The sequence below is a fragment of the Pipistrellus kuhlii genome, unplaced genomic scaffold (genome assembly GCF_014108245.1).
Source record: "Pipistrellus kuhlii isolate mPipKuh1 unplaced genomic scaffold, mPipKuh1.p scaffold_m20_p_1, whole genome shotgun sequence".
NCBI lineage: Eukaryota > Metazoa > Chordata > Mammalia > Chiroptera > Vespertilionidae > Pipistrellus > Pipistrellus kuhlii.
Window position 1 is genome coordinate 59,126,048 of NW_023425404.1, and position 22,094 is coordinate 59,148,141.

The 22,094-nt window shown below is 39.2% G+C and overlaps 1 protein-coding gene across 1 annotated transcript in view; it reads left to right on the top strand.

The window, feature by feature from the left end:
- The first annotated feature begins 2,052 nt into the window (after positions 1-2,052).
- The window catches only part of RYR3 (ryanodine receptor 3), a 350,151-nt gene continuing 330,109 nt past the window's right edge, over positions 2,053-22,094 (top strand). The window contains 2 exon segments of the mRNA XM_045583784.1: positions 2,053-2,064; positions 2,907-3,026. Coding sequence (XP_045439740.1) covers positions 2,053-2,064; positions 2,907-3,026 — 132 coding nt within the window.

The window sequence follows — 22,094 nt, forward strand, 5'->3', positions numbered from 1 at the left end:
CTCATAAGCACAGGCAATAGTATGGGGTTATCAGAGAAAAAGAGGAGGTAGGAATAGGTAGAAGAAGGTAAAGAGGGTCAAATACATGGTGATGGAAGGAGACTTGACTTTGGTTGGTGAACACAATGCAATATACAGGTGTATTATAGATTTGTGAACTTGCAACCTACATAATCTTATTCACCTAATTTTTTTATTAACCAAAAATTTTATCAGATTTTTTTATTGTCATTAAGTTTCAGGTAAGTGGTAGCTAGGCTGTAGATAAATTTTCAAAGAAGATGTGGAGATTAGCTATCATCTACTTCAAACCATAAGAGTGTTTGCACCTGAGTAAAAGAGTACCAATCTGAATTTGACACTGAAAAATAAAGGGAGAACACAGTCTTCTGGGGTGATATCAAATATGGAAGAATTTGCCATTAAAGGGGCTTCCTTGGAAATGGTCTTCTCTGGAATTCCCAGGCTTGGTTTAAAGCAAATGGAAAAAGGAAGGTAGATCATATAAGAATGAGTAAACTAAGTAGGGCGGGTAGCTGGAGAGGCTTGTGTTCTGTGCTTCACTAGGGAGTGAGAGAAGAAATGGGGTTAAATTAACTTATCCAAATGAAATGGTGGTGCAAAGATTTCAGTACTGGGCACTTGAAGACTCCAGATGTCTGTTTCTTAAAGGTTTGTGGCGATAATAGCTTCTGTCTGGTACAGGCTGCCACTCCAGGTGGTGCCTGTAGCCAGGTCAGCACTGAGCATACAGTTCCAGACAGCAGGTGGGGAGCAGTGAAAGTGTTTGGAAAGGGTAAATCTGACTCCAAGTCCCATACCCATCTGTGTGTCCCCCTGAGTGATGACCTAGGGAAGGACTTGTGTTGGACTGCTCTTCAGCAAATGGCTATTGAGCCAGGTTCCTTCATTGCATTAGTTGATTGGCAGCCTCGGTTATGAAGATGTGAATTATATAATAGGACAGGTACATTTCAGAAGACACATAGAGGCTCAAGGCAGTTAATGCAAGGGAAGCCAAGGTATTTTGGGCTCCTTTGGGTGGAAAGGACATGAGAAATGAAATCATGGAAAGAGATTCTTTAGAAAAATTCTGAAGGGAAACTTTTTTGACTTTCACTAGGTCATGAAAGTCTGGTTTTTTGCAAATCACGCTTCTGTGATTTGCAGATGCCTGTTTATTACGGTGAATTCTGTGTAGGTGTAACATATTTAATATTTATCAATAGGGGGTCCTCTTGACATTTTTTGGACAGAAAAATTATAAGTTTTGAAGACTACAATACAGACCATTTAACTCGCACTACCCCTGCTTCACAATGCATGTAGCACCTCTCAATCATTTTGACAACTGCAAGCACTCCACAATGCCCATGCCCTTTAGGAGGATGGTATTGCTCTGGTCATTCTAGGATCTGGGGGAGACTCCACCTGGGGAAAGTCTTTATTCTCTTCAGAGTTTTCACTGAATCCACATTTTGAAAGCAGTGATGTTCTAAAGTTTTCTTCTGTCTCGTTCAAATAAAGTCCATGAATCCTGACTTCATTATAAGCAGAGGATCTGGAATTTATTACTGATTCACTTTAATGATGAGCAGTGACATTCCAATGCTAGAAGAAGCATGGAACTTTTTCCTTCTCTCAATATTCATTTCATATTTGATTTTTATCTGTGGTTTGTGGCTTCTCTCATATCCTTGTGGCCCCCGACCAGTCTCTGGGCACCAGCAGACACCTCTATTGGAGTCTGGTGCTACTGAATCTCATCTTCCCACCAGATGGAAGGGTTTTATTTTTCCAGATGGCCAGGTACAGTGCAGACACCATTTCATAAAGCCTTGTTTCTTTTTCGTCTGCCTGGATAAACATTAACACCAGGGGACATGGGGGTGAAAGAGAGGACAGGAGAGGGAAGCTAAGGAGGAAGCTCCAACCGGCTCATCTCTGGTTAAGCCTTTAACTTAACCGCACCTGACATCTTTTTGAGACTTGAATTTCAAAGTCAAGTAGTGGTTCATACAAGGCACAGATGAGTAGATTGGAGGAGCAAGAATGGAGGAATTGGTAAGGAAAGGTTTTCCTCTCAGCCTCAGGCAGAGTTATGCAAGAAAAAATCATATCAGTGTACATGGAGGTCAGTCTTCTTTCTGACCATCGACAAGAAGGATGCAATTCAAACAAGATCTCTGAGATTGTAAGAGGCTGCTTATGAAAATGATGCACAGGAGGGAGGTATTTCCCTAGGAATTTAGAATGACTCCTCTACTTGACCTCCAATTCCTTCTTTTAATCTCAACTTTCAAGAAGTCTCAATCTTCCTTTCCCATATGTCTAAAACATCTGTTACCCTCCAGGTTCCTTCTGTCATATCTGGCAAATACACCCCCCTACATATACCCTCTCCCCTGACAAAACATGACTCTTGCCTCCTCCACAGCCCCCCACACAAAAAAGACTTTCCCTCAATGAATTCCACTTCCTTCCCATCTCTGCTGTATTCTCTTTTCCTTCAATCATATCTTATTGTTGTATTTCATATCTGGAGAGATAGTTTAGATTTTCTTTCATATTCACTCAAGTGTTGAAATGATCTGCTCCTCTGGGTTGTGTGTATTTATACATTTTACAAGTGAGGTCTATGCTGTCTGGATATGTATATAGTATGTCCACTCCATGTAGTACTTGCTCCTGGTGTCTCTATACCAGAATCTTCATCAGGGGAAGTTCTCAGTAATACCATGTGAACCAGGCATGTGAATAAAAGTCTCCTTTATCTATTTAATATTTAAAAGCATGTGCCTCTTGGTGCACCTGTTAAAGATAAAGCAAGGTGACTCAGGGGCTTGGTTCACATTGGGGCGGGGAGTCCCTGACCACTCACATTTGTGTGTCTGTTCTTCCTGCAGGAAGACGAAGTGGTTCTCCAATGCATCGCCAACATTCACAAAGAGCAGAGGAAGTTCTGCCTGGCAGCCGAGGGCCTTGGGAATCGCCTGTGCTTCTTGGAACCCACTTCAGAAGCCAAGGTGAGATTGGTTACCTGCCCGGCACCTTCTCCCAAGCAGTCATTTAAGGAATGGGGCTTCCAGAAGATGGTGATGAGGATGGTGGAGAAATGTGAAAGGACACATTTACTTATTTTTATTTTTTAAAGTTTCAACTGTGTAGCATTATAAGTCAACATCTGTATATACTACAAAATGATCCAAAAGTAAAGCCTAGTTACTATACATCAAAATGCATTTGACCCCTTTCACCTTTTCTATTGTTTAAAGTATTAGATATGTCTCCTTCCTCCACCCCATTGACCACTTTCTGACTGTTCCCACCCCCCAGCACATGCCCTCTACTGTCTTTGTCCATGGGTTATGCTTATGTGCATGCATACAAGTCCTTTGGTTGTTCTCTTACCCCTTCTCCTATACCCCACCCCTGCCTTCCCTCTGAGATTAGATAGTCTGTTCGATGCTTCTATGTCTCTGGCCTAGAAGTTCATCAGTTTATGTTGTTCATTATATCCCACAAATGAGTGAGATCATGTGATACTTATCTTTCTCCAACTGGCTTATTTTGCTTAGCATACTGCTCTCCAGGTCCATCCATGCTGTTGCATATGGTCAGAGTTCTTTCTTTTTTACAGCAGCGTAGTATTCCATTTTGTAGATGTACCCCTTTCACCTCTTTTACCCATCCCAACCTCTTTTCCCTCTGGTAACCACCAATCTGTTATCTGTATCTTTGTTTGTTTTTGTTTTGTTTGTTCATTTAAAAAGAAAAGGGCAGATTATTTCTCAAATGGGAAGCAGATCAGATTTAAAGCATAACTGTCTCCAACCCAGGTCATGTTTCAGTAGGAACCTAGAGCATTGGAAAGCATTAGAGGGCTTTGTCTGTCTGTGTTCACCAGGACATAGGGAGGCCTTGAGATCAACATCAGAACTCATGGAGGAGATTCTTTTAATACTTCCAGAACTCCCTTTCTGTTATTAATTCCTAGAAATCTGAGTGTGTGTTCTTAACTGCCAGCTGTCATTTATTGCTATGGGGACTGGGGACTGTGTTTTGTAGCAAGAAAAACACTCTTAGTTTTGACTGTGCTGAGACTGTTGTAATTATCAGCCTGTTGTGACCTGAGGGCAGAGAATATTTTGTTCTGGTCCCTGCCTGTGTGATAGCATGTGATGTCATGTCTCTTCAGCCAAACTTTTTGCATTTTTGGATTGTTTCTACTTTTTATGATCTCTATGTCAAGTAGATCTGTGTGCTCAACATTCTCAGTCCTGTCAAAATGCTTATATCATTTGGGGTTCTCCAGAGAAAGAAAACAAATAGAATCTCTCCCTCATAGATGGGTGGGTGGGTAAATAAGTGGGTAGATAAATGGATAGATAGATGATAGATAGATAGATAGATAAGATCAATGATAGATAGATAGATGATAGATAGATGGATAGAGATTTATTTTAAAAAATTGACTCATGTAGTTTTGGGACTGGAAAGTCTGAAATCTATTAGTTCAGGTCAGCTGGAACTTCAGGCAGGAGTTATGCTGTCTCAGGCACAATTGTCTTCTTTTAGTTTTTATTGTTAAGACCGCTGATTGGGTGAGACCCACCTTTGCTATCAAGGGCAATCACCTTTAAAATAAACTGATTATAGATATTAATCACATTTATGAAATATATGTTCACATCAAAACCTAGATTGGTATTTGATTAAACAACTGAATACTGTAGCTTAATCAAATTGACACACAGCCAATCACCACATTTTCCAGGCTCAGCTTTCCTTGCAGAACCATTTTTTTTTAAATTTACTATATTGTTGAGAGTATTAAAGATGTGATCTTTTTTTTTAATCAATCAGAAAATAGTTACATTTTCCAATAGGACCAGCTGATCTGCATGGCATTTCTCCACATGAACATATACAATACAAGCACATATGCAAAGTTTGATCCTATCCTAAAACACATCTTCCAGAGGCCTGAAATCAAGAAAGTGTATTCCCAATTATGCTCACTCCCACTGATCTGCACACAGGGCCAATACCAATAGGACAGAGTCACATTAAAATAAATGGCAGAACAAAGACACAAGGAAGATTTTATCTTTTTAAAGATCCTAGACTTGATTTCCCTGGCCTTTTCTCATTTGCTTTTGGTCTGAGTTGTATATTTTTTCTTTTCATTCCCAGCAGTCTGGAATATTAGGAAGATCATTTGATTAGAAGTCAAGCAGTTAATTCTCAACCTTTAGCTAGTCATCTGACTATGGGAAAGTCACTCAGCCTTGATTTCAGTTTTCTCATCTGCCAGAATGGCAGCCTGATACAGGAGAGTGTTGGCCTGAATTAGAAACCACTGCTACCATTTTCTAATCATCCACTGAGTGGGGCATAGGACAGAGGTGTAGGGCACAGGCTCTGGTGACAGACTGGCAGAGTTTGAATTCTGTCTCCATCATGCAGCAGATAAGCCAAGACCTTTCTGAGCTTAGTTTCTTCATCTGTTTAATGGGAATTTTGTAGTAACTACCGAATAAGGTTGTCATTAGGATAAAATAAGTTAATACATGTGAAGTGCATAGCACATGTAAGTTGCCTAGTACACTGTAAACTCTGTGTAACCATTGGATATTGTGATTTAATCTTACCTAAGCCACACACTGTAAAGCAGATTAAAAATAACTATATCTCATAACCTAAAAATGCTTTGTATCCTTTAGGTCAGTGGTCAGCAAACCGGGGCTCACGAGCCACAGTTTGCCAACCATTGCACTATTTATAAAAATAATGGTTCTTGGTTATTAAAAAAAAATTCTTGCATGTGGTTTTATTGGTTTACTTTTGCTTTCTGGAATAAGTTAAGTGTCTAGGGTAGAAATAATGGTGTCAGGAGCATGAACAGTATTAAACTGCTTTCCTAAAAGAATTTACCAATTGTTACAGTTGGCATGCCCACTCTCATTTCATGAGTGTATGCCTCTTTACACATAGTAATAAGGAAAGTGCACTATGAGAGCTTCTTACAGAGAAACAGGGTCAAGTTCATAGAAAGGCTAGAATAGGTAGGTTTTTGGAAATTTTGGGGAACAGCCTGCTAGATGAACCCATTTTCTGTGTCCTTAGTCTTTCCTGCAATCAATTACAGCTATACATACATCCCTCTGGTATGTCCCCTTCCTTTTCACTGAATATCTCACCGAATTCTCTACCATCCAATACACAGCTAGGTGAGCTATTGTTACATTCTTGGAAGCTAACTTAAGATCACTTCTTGCAATGAAGTGAGAAAGTGTATTCCTAAGCCTGGCACTGAACATGAGGCACAGACATTAACCACTGCTCTTATCAGAGTCAACCAATGACCTTGGGCTTTCCAATTCAATGGTTTTTAAATCTAGTTGAAACTCAGAGAGAGAATATTGAGCTGCACTCTAAGGAGAAGACAAACCTCAGAGAAAGAATGGATGAGATAAGATTGTCAAAGTATACATTTAGTGGACAAGCCCTGAGACAAGGAGGTCCTCTTGAAGCAATGAGAGAGGTGGTAGAAGAATAAGAAGCAAAAGTATAAGAATATTAACACTCGCTACACACATGGAGACTACTTAGTGCGCTGGAGAGCTCTTTTCACTTTGATTCCCATATGCCATGGCCCACCCTTCCCCTGAAACTGAAGATGTCAATTGATGGATATGCCAACATTCAGTGTCCTTTTCAACTAAGCACAACTATAGGAATTAAAAAGCATCTTGTTTTGTAGGAAAGACTCAGAATTATATCAAGACTAGGAAACATAGAGAAAAACATTGCTTCTTTATTTTATTTATGATAGCAGCAAATGTTTGTTTACTGACATTTTTTGGTAGAACATCTGTTCCCAGGAACCAGGATTAATTATTTTTCCTCTGGTCTTGTGTGTGTGTGTGTGTGTGTGTGTGTGTGTGTGTGTGTGTGTGTGTGAGATCTGTTGTGTATCTGCAACTTCCACCAAGAGATCTTGTTTTATAATACTTCATATCCAGACTCAAAAGACTCTCATAGATCACTTGGCACCAGTCTGCTCAGTGGGACTGGAGCTGCAGCTTGCCTGCTGGGAAGTGTAAGACATTCCTGTAAAGATTCTTGCAGTGGTACAGGTATTGGCTTCTGAATCTCTCCATTTGCCCCCATCACCTCATCCTCCCTAGGTGACAGCTTAGGTGTAAAGAGAGAGAGGTCCATATCAGGTGGGTATAATAATCACTATGGCTTAAAAGCCTCATGAACCTCAGGAACCAATGTATCTTGTAATAGTTTTGGGGCTCACAACAAAGGACCACAGCAGCTATAAGAGTCTTTATATTTAGGGAATCACAAAGATATGGCTTCCTAATAAGGTATTGGTAGTGTTCCCAGTCAAGAATCAAGATACTAATCAGGGATCATTTTTACTGTAAGCAATGTTCCCTAGCAACATAATTATCATATCAACTTTAGCAGGTTGTCCCAAAAAACAAAATTGGACAGCTAACTGAAGGTCGAAATCTCATGCAGAAGGGGAAAAGAATTTCATAAGCCATAGACCACAGTAATCTTTATTGATGACAATTATTAAACCACTGTAGTCTTGTCAGATGTTCGGGGAATACCAACACCTTTCTAAATCATTATTTCTACCATCTTTAATTTTAGATCATCAGCAAAATGTAGGAAGAATATGGAAACTTTTTAAACCAAGAGTTATTTGTTTGTTTCGCTGATTTTCGTGATGATAAAACTGAAATTGATGAAGTGAAACAATTTACTCTGGTGTCCTTGAAAATCCAGTGACAGTCTAAAGTCCTTGGGCTCTAGGTGTCTCAGAATGAAGGTTGTTCTCTGTTGGGTAACACTTTGTCTATCTTCTTGATTATGTTTTATTCAAAATAGAATTTCAGTTTCAAATGCAATATTCAAACCATTGTCTTCACCACCTTTTGAAAATGAAGAACAAGATGCTATGGTTTCTGAAAAGTTGTATAGGCTCTCAAGACCCCGGATTAAACATCTGAGATTTTGCAAACATCATTTTGCAGATAGCATAAATTGTGATATCGATAGAATTCTAGGCTAAAAATAACTTATTTTCTATTATCTTTATCTTTCACTTAGAAATAGATTTACTGTTTACTCCTAAATAACTAAGACTGTGTAAATTTGCAGTGACAAAGGTTCATCCCGGTATGTACACTGAACTTCCGGTTGGTATTTTAGTGTGTATTGTTTTCTAAGAGGCCTGATGCACAAAGATTACTGCACGAATGGGCCTTCCTTCCCCTGGCTGCCAGCACCACCTTTCCTCCGGCCAGAGCTGCCTTTTTGCTCCAGCCTAGAGCTGCTTTTCCACCTTCCCATGCTGCCCAGAGTTTCTGAGCCACTGGGGCAGTGCAGAACACCTGCGTTCCGCTCCCAGCTGGTTGGCCAATGAGTGTCACAAAGATACGGTCAATTTGCATCTTTCTCTTTTATTAGTATAGATGGGTTTGAGGCCTTATGAAAGGCCAAACTAGCATAAAACTTTTTACAAAAATTGCCCTTGTCATGTAATATAAAGAGACAAGTTGAAATTTTGAACTTTTTTTTTTTTTTTTTTACATTTATCAGGATCATGTTCTATATGCCCTGTACTGCAGTGGGTGCTGACATTCTCTCGTGTATTCCTTACAATCCCACAAGAAAGGTACAAAACTTTAGATAGTCCAATGACTTTCTTTGAGATCATTTCCAATCTCAAATCTCTGATTTCTATAATACTCACTAATAAAAGTATCATAGATTCAATTTAAGGCTAAAGAAGACCTATTTCTCCATGTGGTTAGAATTTAGGGATACCTAGGAAGCTCTTCATTTCCCTCCCACAGCCTTCCAGCATCTGTCCTCTAAATGCCTGACATTCCAAAGTTAGAAATATGTATTTTGCTTAAATCCAACAAATCTCTACAATGCAAATATACTGAGAGAGCACCTTAAGCAGTGTTAAAGTTTTATAGCTAATTTTTTATGGTATAAAATAAACTATATATTTTCTAGAAAATAAATTTATAAATGGGGTTGGTCAGATTACAAAATGCCTGTGTGTTAGTATATAAGGTACAGGTATACTGTAATTGGGGAAGTCAGAACACCTGCTGCATTGAATTATGATGGTTTACCTGTCCTCTACCATTCTGGGAGCACTGAAGTCCAGTACTGCAGTTCAGCAGTTAAGAAATATGGCCATGAAGCTAGTCTTCCTGGGCTGATAATTCTAACTCCACTATTTAATAGGTTTGTGAGGTGGGCAAATGACTTTCCTTTCTTTGACTTAGTTACCTTATCTTTAAAACTATATCCACCTCTTAGGATTATTATGAATATTTAGTTTCATAATTATACAGTTGACCCTTGAACAACACAAGGATTAAGGATGCTGATGCCTCCTACTTCCGCACAGTTGGAAATCCATCTATAGGTCCTGGCTAGGTAGTTCAGTTAGTTAAAGCATCATCCCCATACACTAAAGTTGCAAGTTTAATCCACAGTCAGGACACGTATAAGAATCAACCAATGAATACATAAATAAGTGGTATACCAAATCAATCAAATCAATCTCTCTCTCTCTCTCTCTCTCTCTCTCTCTCTCTCTCTCTCTCTCTCTCTCTCTCTTTCCCTCCCTCCCTCCCTCCCTCTTTCCCTCTCAAGAAAAAAAAAAAATCCATGTATAATTTTTGACTCTCCAAAAACTTAACTACTAATAATCTTACTGATACCATAGTCAATTAACACATATTTTGTATGTTATATACTATATTCTTACAATAAATTAAGCTTTAGATAAGAAAATCATAAGGGTCATCTACGAGTTTTGTTCAAATCATTGCAGATCTTAAAAACAAACAAACAAAAAAAACTTCCAGTACATTTAGTAAGAAAAATATGCATATATAATAAGTGGGTCCAGTTCAAACCTGTGTTATTCAAGGTCAGTTGTAAAGTGCTTATGACAGTGCCTGATACACCGAAAGTACCATTTAAGCATTCACATTTATTATCCCCAGCAAAGGCCAGACACATATTAGGTCCTCAGGAACCATTGTGTAACTCGGGTTTCCCATGTACTAAATCAATTAATTAAATAGTTTAAAGGCCTGAATTTAATGATTAGAAGGACCTTTCAAAGTAAAATATAATGAAGAATTAGAGAGAAAAAAAGTTAAACAATGAGTGAATGGTTTTAAAAATAAAACAGGGTATAGATTTTTTGTTACTGATTTCTAATTTAATAATAATATGGTCAAAAAACATACTCTGAATGATTTCAATCCTTTTGCAATTTATTGGAACTTATTATATAGTCCAGCATATGGTCTACCATGATGAATGTTCCATGTGTACTTAAAAAAACACCCTGTGTATTCTCTAGTTGTTGAATGTTGTGTTTTATGAAGATCATGATGGTTGATTGTGGTGTTAGATCTTATATAGCCTTACTAAGTTATACCTCCTTGTTCTATCAATTACTGAAAGAGGTGTTCAACTGTTATCTCCTTTTAGCTCTATCACTTTTATTTCATACATTTTAAAGCTCATTTTTAAGTTCATATATACTTAGGAATATTTTTGGTTGTTTTCTTAATGAGTCAATCCTTTGTTATCATCAAATGTCCCTGTGTCTCCTTGATCATATTCTATACATTGACTAATATTAATATAGCCATAAGCTTTCTTATGCTTACTCTGTGTGGGATTTGTTTTTTGTATCTTTATTTTCAACTTGTTTATGTCTTTATAAATTTACTGGAGGCCCAGTGCATAAATTTGTGTATGGATGGGGTCCCTAGGCCTGGCCAGCGATCAGGGCCAATCAGGGCTAGGCCAATTGGGGCCTGCCAGTTAGAGAAATTGACAGGGAAAGGGATCACAGGATGTTGGCAGCCAGCCATGAGAAGGGAGCCAGCCCTTGGCCCCCCTGGGAAAGAGGTCGTATCCTCCACCACCTATCCCTGGGTCCCCTTCCCAGCCCGGGCACCAAAGGCACTAGGGGGATAGGAGAGGAGGCAACGGTCACCAGGCTGGGAGGGGAAGGAACAGATGCTGATGCCACCATTGGCATTCTGCCACCATGCATTCCCCTACCTCCTCTCTCTCCTCCTTCCCTCTCTGCCATGCTGCCACCACAGAGGATGGATGGCCCCTGGGGAAGGGAGAGGACGAGAGTGAGACAAAACCTTGTGTTGAGGGCTGACTTTCAATAGATCACCATGAGAGAGCTGCTTTACTACAAGGAAACTCTAACCTAGAAGCAGGTCAACTATGAATGGTTTTACACCAGGGGCCAATAAGCGCTGGCCAGCCAGGGCAAGGGAGTTGGTTGGCCATAGGAGGTTGGTTGTAGGAGTGCACTCCTGTATTGAGTAACTGCCCCCTGGTGGTCAGAGCACATCATAGTGACTGGTTGACTGGTCTTTCCAGTCGTTCCAGTCATTCGGTCATAACAGTTGATTAGACTTTTATATATATAGACTAGAGACCTGATGCACAAAATTTGTATACTTGGGGGTGTCCCTCAGCCTGGCCTGCACCCTCTTGCAATCCAAGGCCCTCGGGAGAATGTCCAACTGCCAGGAATCCCTATGGGATTGGGCCTAAACTGGCAGTTGGACATCCCTCTCACAGTCCAGGACTGCTGGCTCCTAAACGCTCACCTGCCTACCTCATTGCCCCTAACTGCCTCTGCCTGCTTGTCTGATCACTCCTAACCACTCTGCCTGCTTTCCTGATGCCCCTAACTACTTGCCTGCCTGTGTGATTACCCCTAACCACTTTGTCTGCCTGTCTGATTGCCCCTAACCACTTGCCTGCCTGCCTAATCACCCCTAACCACTCTGTCTGCCTGTCTGATTGCCCCTAATTACTTGCCTGTCTGCCTGATCACCTCTAACTGCTCACCTGCCTGTCTGATCACCCCTAACTGCCTCTGCCCCGGCCCCCACCGCTGCAGCTTCATCTGGAAGGACATCCAGAAAGACATCCAGAAGGTCATTTGACTGTCTGGTCTAATTAGGATATTATAATTTTATTATTATAGATATTTAAAGTATGTCCCTTATAAACAGCATATATTTATATAAACAGCATATAGTTAGGTGTTGCTTTTGCCCACCATTTAAAATCTCTACTATTTTATTAGAGTACTAGAGGCCTGGTGGACAAAATTTGTATACAGGTAGGGTCCCTAAGCCTGGCTAGTGACTAGGGCCAATTAGGGCCTTCTGGCTGCCAGCTGGGTCCTCCCTTCCCTGGTTGCCAGCTTCTGGTTTGGGCCTTCCTTCATTCCACACTGCCCACTGGTGGTCAGCACACGTCATAACAAGCAATAGAGCTCTCCGTCAAACTCCCACAGGGACACTTTGCATATTAGCCTTTTCTATATGTTGATTCAGTTCATTTACATTCGTTGTAACAATTCATACTATTGAGTTTTTGGTGCACATCTTTGCTATTTGTTTTTTTGACCCTCTAGTTTTTGTTCCTCTGTTTCTCCTTTTCTGTCTTTTTTTTTTAGGATAAATCAAGTATTTTTAAGTATTTCACTTTACTAGTATATCATTTATTGGCTTTTTAAGTATTTCACTTTACTAGTATATTCTTTTTGGCTTAGTTCTACCTCTTTGTATTATTTTTTGATAATTCCTTTAGGGATTACAGTATGAATTTTTAACTTGCTATAATCTCCCTTGAATTAATAGTATACCACTTTCCTTACTTTTTTGTGCTATTATTATCATGTATGTTATTTAATGTGCAGTATTTTATTACTTTGTTTTAAGGATTGACTTGTCTTTTTAAAAAATTAAGAAAATAAAAAAATATACTTTTATAGAAAATGGTTACCATTTTTAGTGCTCTTCATTCTTTCCTCTATATCTAGATTTCTATCTGATAGCAACTTCCTTTATCTGAAGGATATCCTTTAGTATTTCTTATACTAAATTTCTTATAATTGGAGACAAACTTGCCCAATTTTTGTTTCACTAAGAATGTTTTTATTTTGTCTCTATTTTTGAAGGATTTTTTCTCTGGATATAAATCCTGGTTTGACTTTTTCTTTCAGCACTTTACAGATGGTATTTTGTTGTCTTTTGGCCTCTTTTTTAAATGAAAAATTAGCTATCAATTCCACTGTAAGTAATGTCTTTTACTCTGGAAGTTTTTTTTTCTTTAATTGTCAGAATCGGAATGATGTGTTTGAGGGTAATTTTCTTTGTATTCATCCTAACTGGGTGTTGCTGAACTTTATGGATTGCTTGGTTTTTGTGGTTTGTTTTTTCGTTTTTTTTTTTTTTTATTTCTTTTTATCAAGTTTGGAACTTTGGGGGGCCATTATTTATTAAAATATTTTGTCTGCCACAATTATTTATATATTAAACTATTTTATGTTATTCCATAAGTCACTAAAACTGTTCATAATTTCCTAAAATTGTTTTTCTCTCTGATTTTCAGCTTGAATAATTTCTGTTGACTTAATTTTTACTGATTCTTCTTTTTTTTAATGTAAATGTGCTATTAACGTTCTCCAGTGAATCAAATGTTATAAATTATAAAATTCCCATTAATTTATTCCCATTACATATTCTCCTCACATTCTCATTCTTTTCTACATTATTCCCACTTTTCTCATGAATTTATTATCATATTTATAGTAGTTCTTAGATTGTTTGTGGGTCTGCTTTTAATGACTATTTTTTTCTCTTGAGTATAAATCACATTTTCCTATTAATTTGAATGTATAGTAATTGTATACTGAACCTTGTAGGCAATGTTACTCTGGTTTATTTCATGTTACCCTGAAGAGTAATGTGTTTTTTCTGGCAGTCAGTTAAATTACTGGTGGGGTTTCCCTGATTGTGTAGAGGTTCGGTCTATTTTATTTTTGTCTTTAACTCTAAAGTATTATCATTGATCTGGGAATGCAGCCTTCTTGGGTTGTAATGAAAATCCTGAAGTGTTTCCTAACTCCTTCTATATAGCAAGACTTGAACACCAAATTATGACACTTCAACACTGGTAGCTGCTGAAACTTCTACTCAATTTTGCACTGCAGCTGTTTCTTTCCATCAGATACTTAGAGTGTTGCCTGTATAGTTGATGAGTTGAAAACCATTTGAGGGGAATTAGTATGCTGATTTGGGGGTTTTATTGTCTCTGGTGATTCCCTTCTTTCCAGCATTCTCCTCTTTAATTTCCTGACATTTTGACAGCCTCAAATTAAGACCTCTGACTGCATAGCAAGTTGTTTGTTTATTTGTTTTTATTGGATCTATCCCCCAAAGGATCCATAGACAGAGAAGTGAAGAGGGGAATGGGCAGGCAGAGTAGGATTTAGTTAAATGTGGATATCACCTAGTTAGCTTCCCATCTTTCAAGAGTCATATTCCCTCCAGCTTCCCAGTGCCTGCAAACAATTATATTTTAAAAAATTTTTCTGGGGTTGCCAAAACCGGTTTGGCTCAGTGGATAGAGTGTCGGCCTGTGGCCTGAAAGGTTCCAGGTTTGATTCTAACCAAGTACCTTGGTTGCGGGCACATCCCCAGTAGGGGGTGTGCAAGAGGCAGCTGATCGGTGATTCTCTCTCATCGATGTTTCTAACTCTCTATTCCTCTCTCTTTCTTTTTGTAAAAAAATCAATAAAATATATATTTTTTAAAATCTTTTCTGGAGTTGATAATTGTTATTGTCAGTAGAGTTATTATATTTTGAGCTTCTCTATCATCACCTGGACCTCATCAGTGAGTGTTTGCTACTCTTGAAAGGAGCTGAGTCATAAAAGAAGAGAAAATAGTCTTGAAGCAGAATCTAGGTTGTAAAGGAGTTTTCAAGATGAGAAATCCGACCATGTTTCTAGGCAGAGAGGAAGGAGGCTGTAGAGGAGATATTGAGGTTGAAAAAGAGAGAGGGAACTAACATATGATATTGAGGGCATTAAATTGAGTATAGCTTTGGCATAAGCAAAAGAAAGCAAGGAGGTAAAGGCACAGATTTTGAAGTAAGGACGGGGGCTGAACAAGAACAAGGGATTACTATCTGAGGAAAACATGAACTTGTGGAAGCTGTGTAGGTTCCTCATAAATAGAACAATGATGAATAGACTGGGATTAAATTTAATAGTTATAATTAATGGAATTCACCGGATGGTAAAGGGATTAAGGTAGAAGAAGTCAGGTGTGACTCTAGAGTTATGGGCTTTAGCTGCCTATAAAAGGTATATTATTTAGTAAAATGGAGTGTATTTAGGAAGGAAAGTTTTAGAATAAATGGTGGTGATGATGCTTATAAACTGAATATTGGGTATACTAAATTTAAAAGGCCTGGAAAACATTCAAGATAAAATTTTGATAGACATTTGGATATGTGAATTGGGAGATTAGAAGAGACGTTGAGTTGGAGGAGTTGTTGGCTTAAGGGTAGTAAACCAAGCTTTGAGAATGAATAGGGGAAATATGAATTAAGAAGAACGGATAGCCTGGAATAAGTTAATGTTTTAAAATGAGGGAAAGAAGAGAAACACAACAGAGAATAAAGAAAAGAATTCTGAGAAATAAGAGGGAAAATAGCCATATGAAATATCAGAGAAGCCACAGAAATCAAGGGACTAGTGTCAATAAGCATAGTCAATGGAATGCCACTTGGAGATCAAGTAATAGGATGGGGTATGTGGCATGGAGGCCAATGGCAACTTTGGTGAGAGCCCTTTCAATGGGTTTATTAGGGCAGAAACCAATTTAGCAGCATAGAAGAGTGAGAGAAACGTAGAAGAATAAAGACAACCATTGCAGACATCTCTGAAAGAAAGAGAGGGATAGCTGGAGAGGGTCTGGGGGTGGAAGGATTTTTGTAATAGGAAAGATGTAAGCATGTTTAAATGCTGGAGGGAAAGTACAAGTCGAGAAGGAGAAGAAGGTGATACAGGTGAGGGAAGGAATAGTTTAGTGTGAAAATTGATGACATAGTGGAAATGATTATTATTATGAACAGAGATAAGACATTGGCCTAAGGAGAGGAAGAACTCCCATTTCATTTAATAGAAAGAAAGAAGGCTAGGATGGAAGTACATCTGTAGGTTTTTGTGAAGAGTGAATTTTGGAGAGTGAGCTGCCTAGAGAAGAGTAATAGGATTGCTGGCCCAACATTGACAGCCAGCCGAGGTTGGTAACCAAGAATTTTTAGTGCTACCAATTTTCTGCAGCAGCCCTCAGCAGTTCCAGCATAGTCATGAAGAACATGGCTAGTTAAATTTAGCCAGTGTCAATGTGTTGCCAAGAGAGAGTAATGGACAACAAAGGGGCAAGAGAGTTTAAGGTTTCCGAGGCCCAACTGGACCATGACATCTGTAATTTAAACAGAATGAGGAGAGAATTAAAGATAGGGGAGAATGGTATTGCAAAAGGATATAAATAGTAATGGGAGAATTGAGTGAGCAAGCAAGCAAGCTGGAAGATGAGTGGATGGGTAGACAGTAAAGTGTGTCAATCAGAGGTTTCGGAGTGGAACTTTTTGGCTGAAAACAGGCCCCAGGTGTATAACCAGGATAGAGAGTGGCTGAACTAGAGTGTGGAATATCATGGACCAAAAGGAAGCAAAATAACTGAGAGACTATAAAATGGGGTAGATTATTCATAGAGCACATTACTTTCCTAGGGCTGCTGTGACAAATTTCCATAAACTAGGTGGCTTTAAAACAACAGGAATTTACTATCTTACAGTTCTGCAGAATAGAACCTGAAATAAAGGTGCTGGCAGAGCCATGCTCCTTCTGAAATCTCTACAGCATGTTGGTCTACGTGCGAATTCATCAAGCTGAAGGGCGGGAGTACAATCCTCACTGCGCTCAGATTCTGTAAAACATGGCACCATCTTCCAGACCTTCCCAAATAACAGCCAGACTGTTTTTCCCAGAAGTTTTATTTCTACATCCAACTGAACCACATGCCTGTTATTACTTGTAATCCAGTGTTGAGAAGAGAAGCAGATCCGAAGAAATAGCATAAAAGTCAAGCACAATACACATCAAATTTATTAATGCATTTGTCGTTTGCTGGCCCCAAGGACCTACTTAAAAAGAAGAAATAAAGTCCAATCTTTTAACCCTGAGATCTCTCCTCATCTATATTGTCCTCCTTCCTACTTGAGTTATTAATGCTGTCATGATAACGTATCTGCTTGAGGCAATACCAGCCCCCTCTTTTTTACTTAAAGAAAGCCTGTACCTTAGTGTAGGAGATCTTCACAAAGAATTTATTCGGTGTGTAAGGTGGCACTGCCACTCTGCTGTCCATTTGTCATTTACTTTTTCACAACAGGCAGGTGGCCCGGGTGAATTATGCACAGATATTATTCATACCCCCGCTCTTCTGCCATGCTTAGTACTTTGGTCTTCAGACCTAATAGCTGCTATTTTGGTCTCAATTAGCAGTATTTTTTTTTTTTTTTTTTTTTTTTTTTTGTCCTCCACTAACTCCTGAACTTACTAATTAGATCACAAAGACTTGCCAGTTTTTCTTTTTCTGTGATTAGGAGAATGTCTCTTTCCTGGTTGTTGCTTTTTCAATGGAAGAAAAACACTGCATCGCCTTTGTGTTAGAACTTGAGTCTTAAGTACCCAAGCCATGTCACATGTATCTTTTTCTCCCCCCATGATTATTTAAAAACCTGGTGATGAAACTTAAGTCACAATTAGGACTTTTTGCATGATCTTGTGAAGTTGTGCAAATCGTCCTAATTCACAGATCAAACTACAATATTATTTATAAAGAACACTGGATAGTGATTTAAGAGATCTGGTTTTGCTCTCCCTCCAACTTGCTATAAAATGTTATGCTGCATAGCAGCTCAGGTCTTCTTGCCTACCTGCCACACAAGACGAGTTTTATAAAGGAAATGTTTAAAACTGATTAGAAATTAAAAATTTCAGACATTTGTTTTTTTATATATTTTTATTGATTTTACAGAAAAAAGGGAGAGGGAGAGATAGAAACATAATCATTGATAGATAGAATCATTGATCAACTGCCTCTTGCACACCGCCCCCACTGGGGATCAAGCCCAAAACCCTTGTATGTGTCTTGACCAGGAATCAAACCATGATCTCCTGAATCATAGGTCAGTGTTTAACCACTGAGCTATGCTGGCCAGGCTAATTTTCAGACATTTAAATAGACAAGATTATTTCTCTTTTTCAGTAGTTTATTCGATCATTTTATTCTTTCAAAGTAGTGACTGGAAAAAATTATGTGAACTGGAGAATTTACTGAATCACAGGCAAACAATACCTTGTTTTTTCTTAATTTCCTGACAGGCAGCAATTTTAAGTAATTCAGAACACTGTGGAGGATTATTTTGTTTTTCTTCATTCAAATTCAGAGAATGATTTTTTTTTTTTTAAGTGTTCCTAATGCAGTCATTCCAGGACTTACCTGCTTTCTCTGCTAGGATATTTTCAAATCGTTTTCTTCCATTCTACTTAAACTCAGCTCAGCTTTATCCAAAGCCTTTGGAAGACGAAGACAACTGCTACAAGAGAGATGTTTGGAAACCTTTCTCAAACAGCTGTTTTCCAGCTATGGAGTGGATGACAAAATTAAAAAAAAAAAATAGACCTAATGTCCCATGTTTTATTGGAGCTCTTTCATCAAGGATTTTGCCTCAGTCCTATTTTAGCAATTCCCTGTACATCCCAAAATATTTCTACTTCAAAATAGAACAGATTATTACATCTTCTGGGTGGTTGAGGTACTTTCTGCCTGAGAGCACAGAGGGTGGAATAATTGATCTCTACCCCACCTCTTACATCCCAAGAGCAGTCACTTGATATTTGAAATGTGAATTATTACCCTAATTAGCTGTGGAATCTAGGTTCAAGCAATTTCACTTCTTTTGCCTAAATAAAGGTGAGGAAGGTTTTTAATATTTAATGCCATTCTGAAAGTGAGTGAATGCAGGAGGTCCAATATTATCCTTTAGCAAAGCCTCTAATAAACAGCTAAAGGTTACTACTTTTTGGTGAAAAATGCAGCCAAGAAAGATGAGAACTTTTTGATGCTCATGAGAAAGTGTCCACAATTTCCTCCCATCACGTTTCAAGTTGAGAACTTAGTATTGCTGCATATTTGATCGCTACCCAATTTCCAAGGAAGTTATGTCAAGAATGCTTTATCCTTAAAGATCATAAGCCCAGCCAGCATCAGGGGGTTTGGCACAGAATTTGCCCAGAAGGGCAGCCATTTCTAAATGGCATATCCTTCAATCCCCATCCTGGTTTGGGGTAGGGCCAGAATTCAGCTTTTATTTTTCTGAAATTCCTGAATGATTCTTATGGAGAGGTGGTCCTCGAACCAGACTTTCAGAAATTTTGGCAGGGCTGAATTTGTAGTCATCAGCGTTATACAACACTTGTTTCCTTGTCTGATTAAGTATTGACAAAGTACTAGTAGCCAGCCAACTTAGGTGGGCAGAACTCATCTCAAAATGAAGCAAAGCTAGGACTTTGATTTCATTAGGATCACGTTCACTTGCCTGAAGCTTGCCATGGAAAGTTTTCAATTGTTATAGTAATGAATGTACTTGCTTCTTTCCCAAAATGTGGGAGTCTAATAGGAAGCCAAACACAGCTTTCATCTCCCTCTTGTTCACTCAGAACGTAAGGACAGATAGCACTGGAGAGCAATCGGCTAATTTGAAGCATTAATCTTCGTAGTGTCTGACAAACTTTGCGAAGGTCACCATGAACAAGGACTTACTTTTCTGAGATATGACATTGCTTCCTTTGTTTCTATCAGTATGTTCATTCTCTTTCATGGCACCAAATTAACCATTATGTATTGGAGGTAACTCCTGATTATCCAGGAGGGGAAGAGAAAGGAAAGGTCACATTCTGCTCTCATTATGGGTGGGGACCCTCAGTTACCTGGGTTTCCTACTGGAGCTAAGGGAAAGAACTCAAGTGAAGGCCCAACCATGGACCTTGGATAGATGGGCAGAGGCAGTATTTGACATGGAATTTTCTGGCCAGCTTCACCAGATGCAGAGTGATGGGTTGGGTCCAAGAAGGAAGAAAACTGAGTCTCCTAATGCTTTTTCTTGTGTTGATCAGAACTGGCTCATGCCCAGAGTGACTTCAATAGGGGAAGGTTTGGAAAGAGTGAGATTCAACAGATATCCACCAAAACCAAAGCATTTTGATGATTGCCCATCCTCCATACTTGGATGCTTCCTGGTGAGGGTGATGGTATTAAAGAAGATGCACCCTAATGAGGTGATAGGTCTCTGTTACCATCCACTGGAGCAGTGCTTATTATTATGTGAATGTTTTTAATTCATGTAGCTACTGACTGGCAGTTCTAAATCTCTGCTTTAGGTGCATGTTTAAAATATCTGTGTTGAGCCCGGCTCTTATTGCTCAGTGGTTAGGCTTCAACCTATGAAGCAGGAGATCATGGTTCAATTCCTGGTCAAGGCATATGCCTGGCTCTGTTCCCCAGTAGGGGGCATGCAGGAGGCAGCTGATCAATGATTCTTCCTCATCATTGATGTTTCTATCTCTCTCCCCGTCTCCCTTCCTCTCTGAAATTAATAAAAATATATAAAATATATCTGTGATAAGAAACACATGCTCCCTTCCAAAGGGAAGCATGTAGTACTAATCCTTGCATGTAATACTAATTCTTGCAAATGTAAACATCTAGTGGTAGGAGTTTAGCTCATACTATGAGGTAGTTGGAGGGTGGAGTCTAGTTTAACATGAGGGTAGAGAAGGGCTTTTCCCATATTGGGTAAAAATATTTATCACTGCTATCTACTTCCACAAAGATTTTTAAAACTGCAACCTTAATGAACATCTATTCACATCTTCCTGCTAAACATGTTTTAATCCAGAACTTAGTTTATAGTAATATGCCAATTTGTATTGAAATATTTTCGCCCCTACATGGAAAAACCCATGTAGGGGCAAAAATAAAAACTGAATCTCCACACTATAATTTGGATTCTATCTGAGAGTGGGAAGGAAGCATTGGGGGAAATTTTAAGCCATTTGGAAACCAAGCTGCTGTCTTGCCCTTGTTGTTCTGAGCTGTGTGCCTACTTCAGATCATGAGTCCATGAGCCCCACAAAGCTGGCAATGCAGTCAGGGAGGTCCCAGTACAGTGGGATTCTTCCAAACAGGTGATCCTGGTGACAGCTATGCCTCAGGGGACAGCACTTCCTTGGACACCCAGTGTCTCCCTTCTTTCTGTCAGCCTTCAGTTCCAGCTCAGCATTTTCTCAGCTCTCCTGGGCGCCTCAGAATGCTTTCCTCAATCTTCTTTTCCTGTGTGCAATGAAAAGCCTCCTGTCCTGCAGCTGCCGGATACCACTGCAGGGTGATAGGGAAAAGCTTCACCATGGTTTCTGAATTCCTTCAAAACCACATCATGGGTCCAAAGAGAGGAGAGTGTGAGCAAAACAGAAAGAGACACATGGGAGGTGCATGCTCCACCCAAACTAAAGTAACCAAATTCAAGTCTGAAGTATGAAGGGTAAGCTGAGACGAGGCTTTCCTGCCAGCCTGCCCCACTCAGCTTTTACCTCATCCCTTGATTTGCTGCCCATCAGACCTGCTTCTAACCCCACCACCCTGGACGCTGGGCTCTTCTTTAGTGGATGCTGTACCCCTGATTTGTGGAGCATGGAACATGCATGCTGGTTTCATCTCCTTCCTCACCACGTGTGCCTTTATTCTTTCCAGATCTCAGCTATTTTTCTAATATGCGCGTTCTTCAGAATAACAGCTCTGGTTTCTCAGGGGAGTTCCCATTGAAAACTGGGAACTTCAGGATCCCAGTACTTATCCACAGAATTTGTTGCATTCTCTATGCCGCTCATCAAGCTGAATTTTCATTATGGCCATATTTTTAGAATCATAAAAAAGAGTAATTGTTTCGGTTTTCTCTGCCAACAAATAGTATAATTTGCTGCCTCTCTGTAAGTTTGTTTTTCCAGGTGCAAATGTTCCAGGTGTCCAGCCCTGGCACCTTTATTATTTAACAAGCTGACC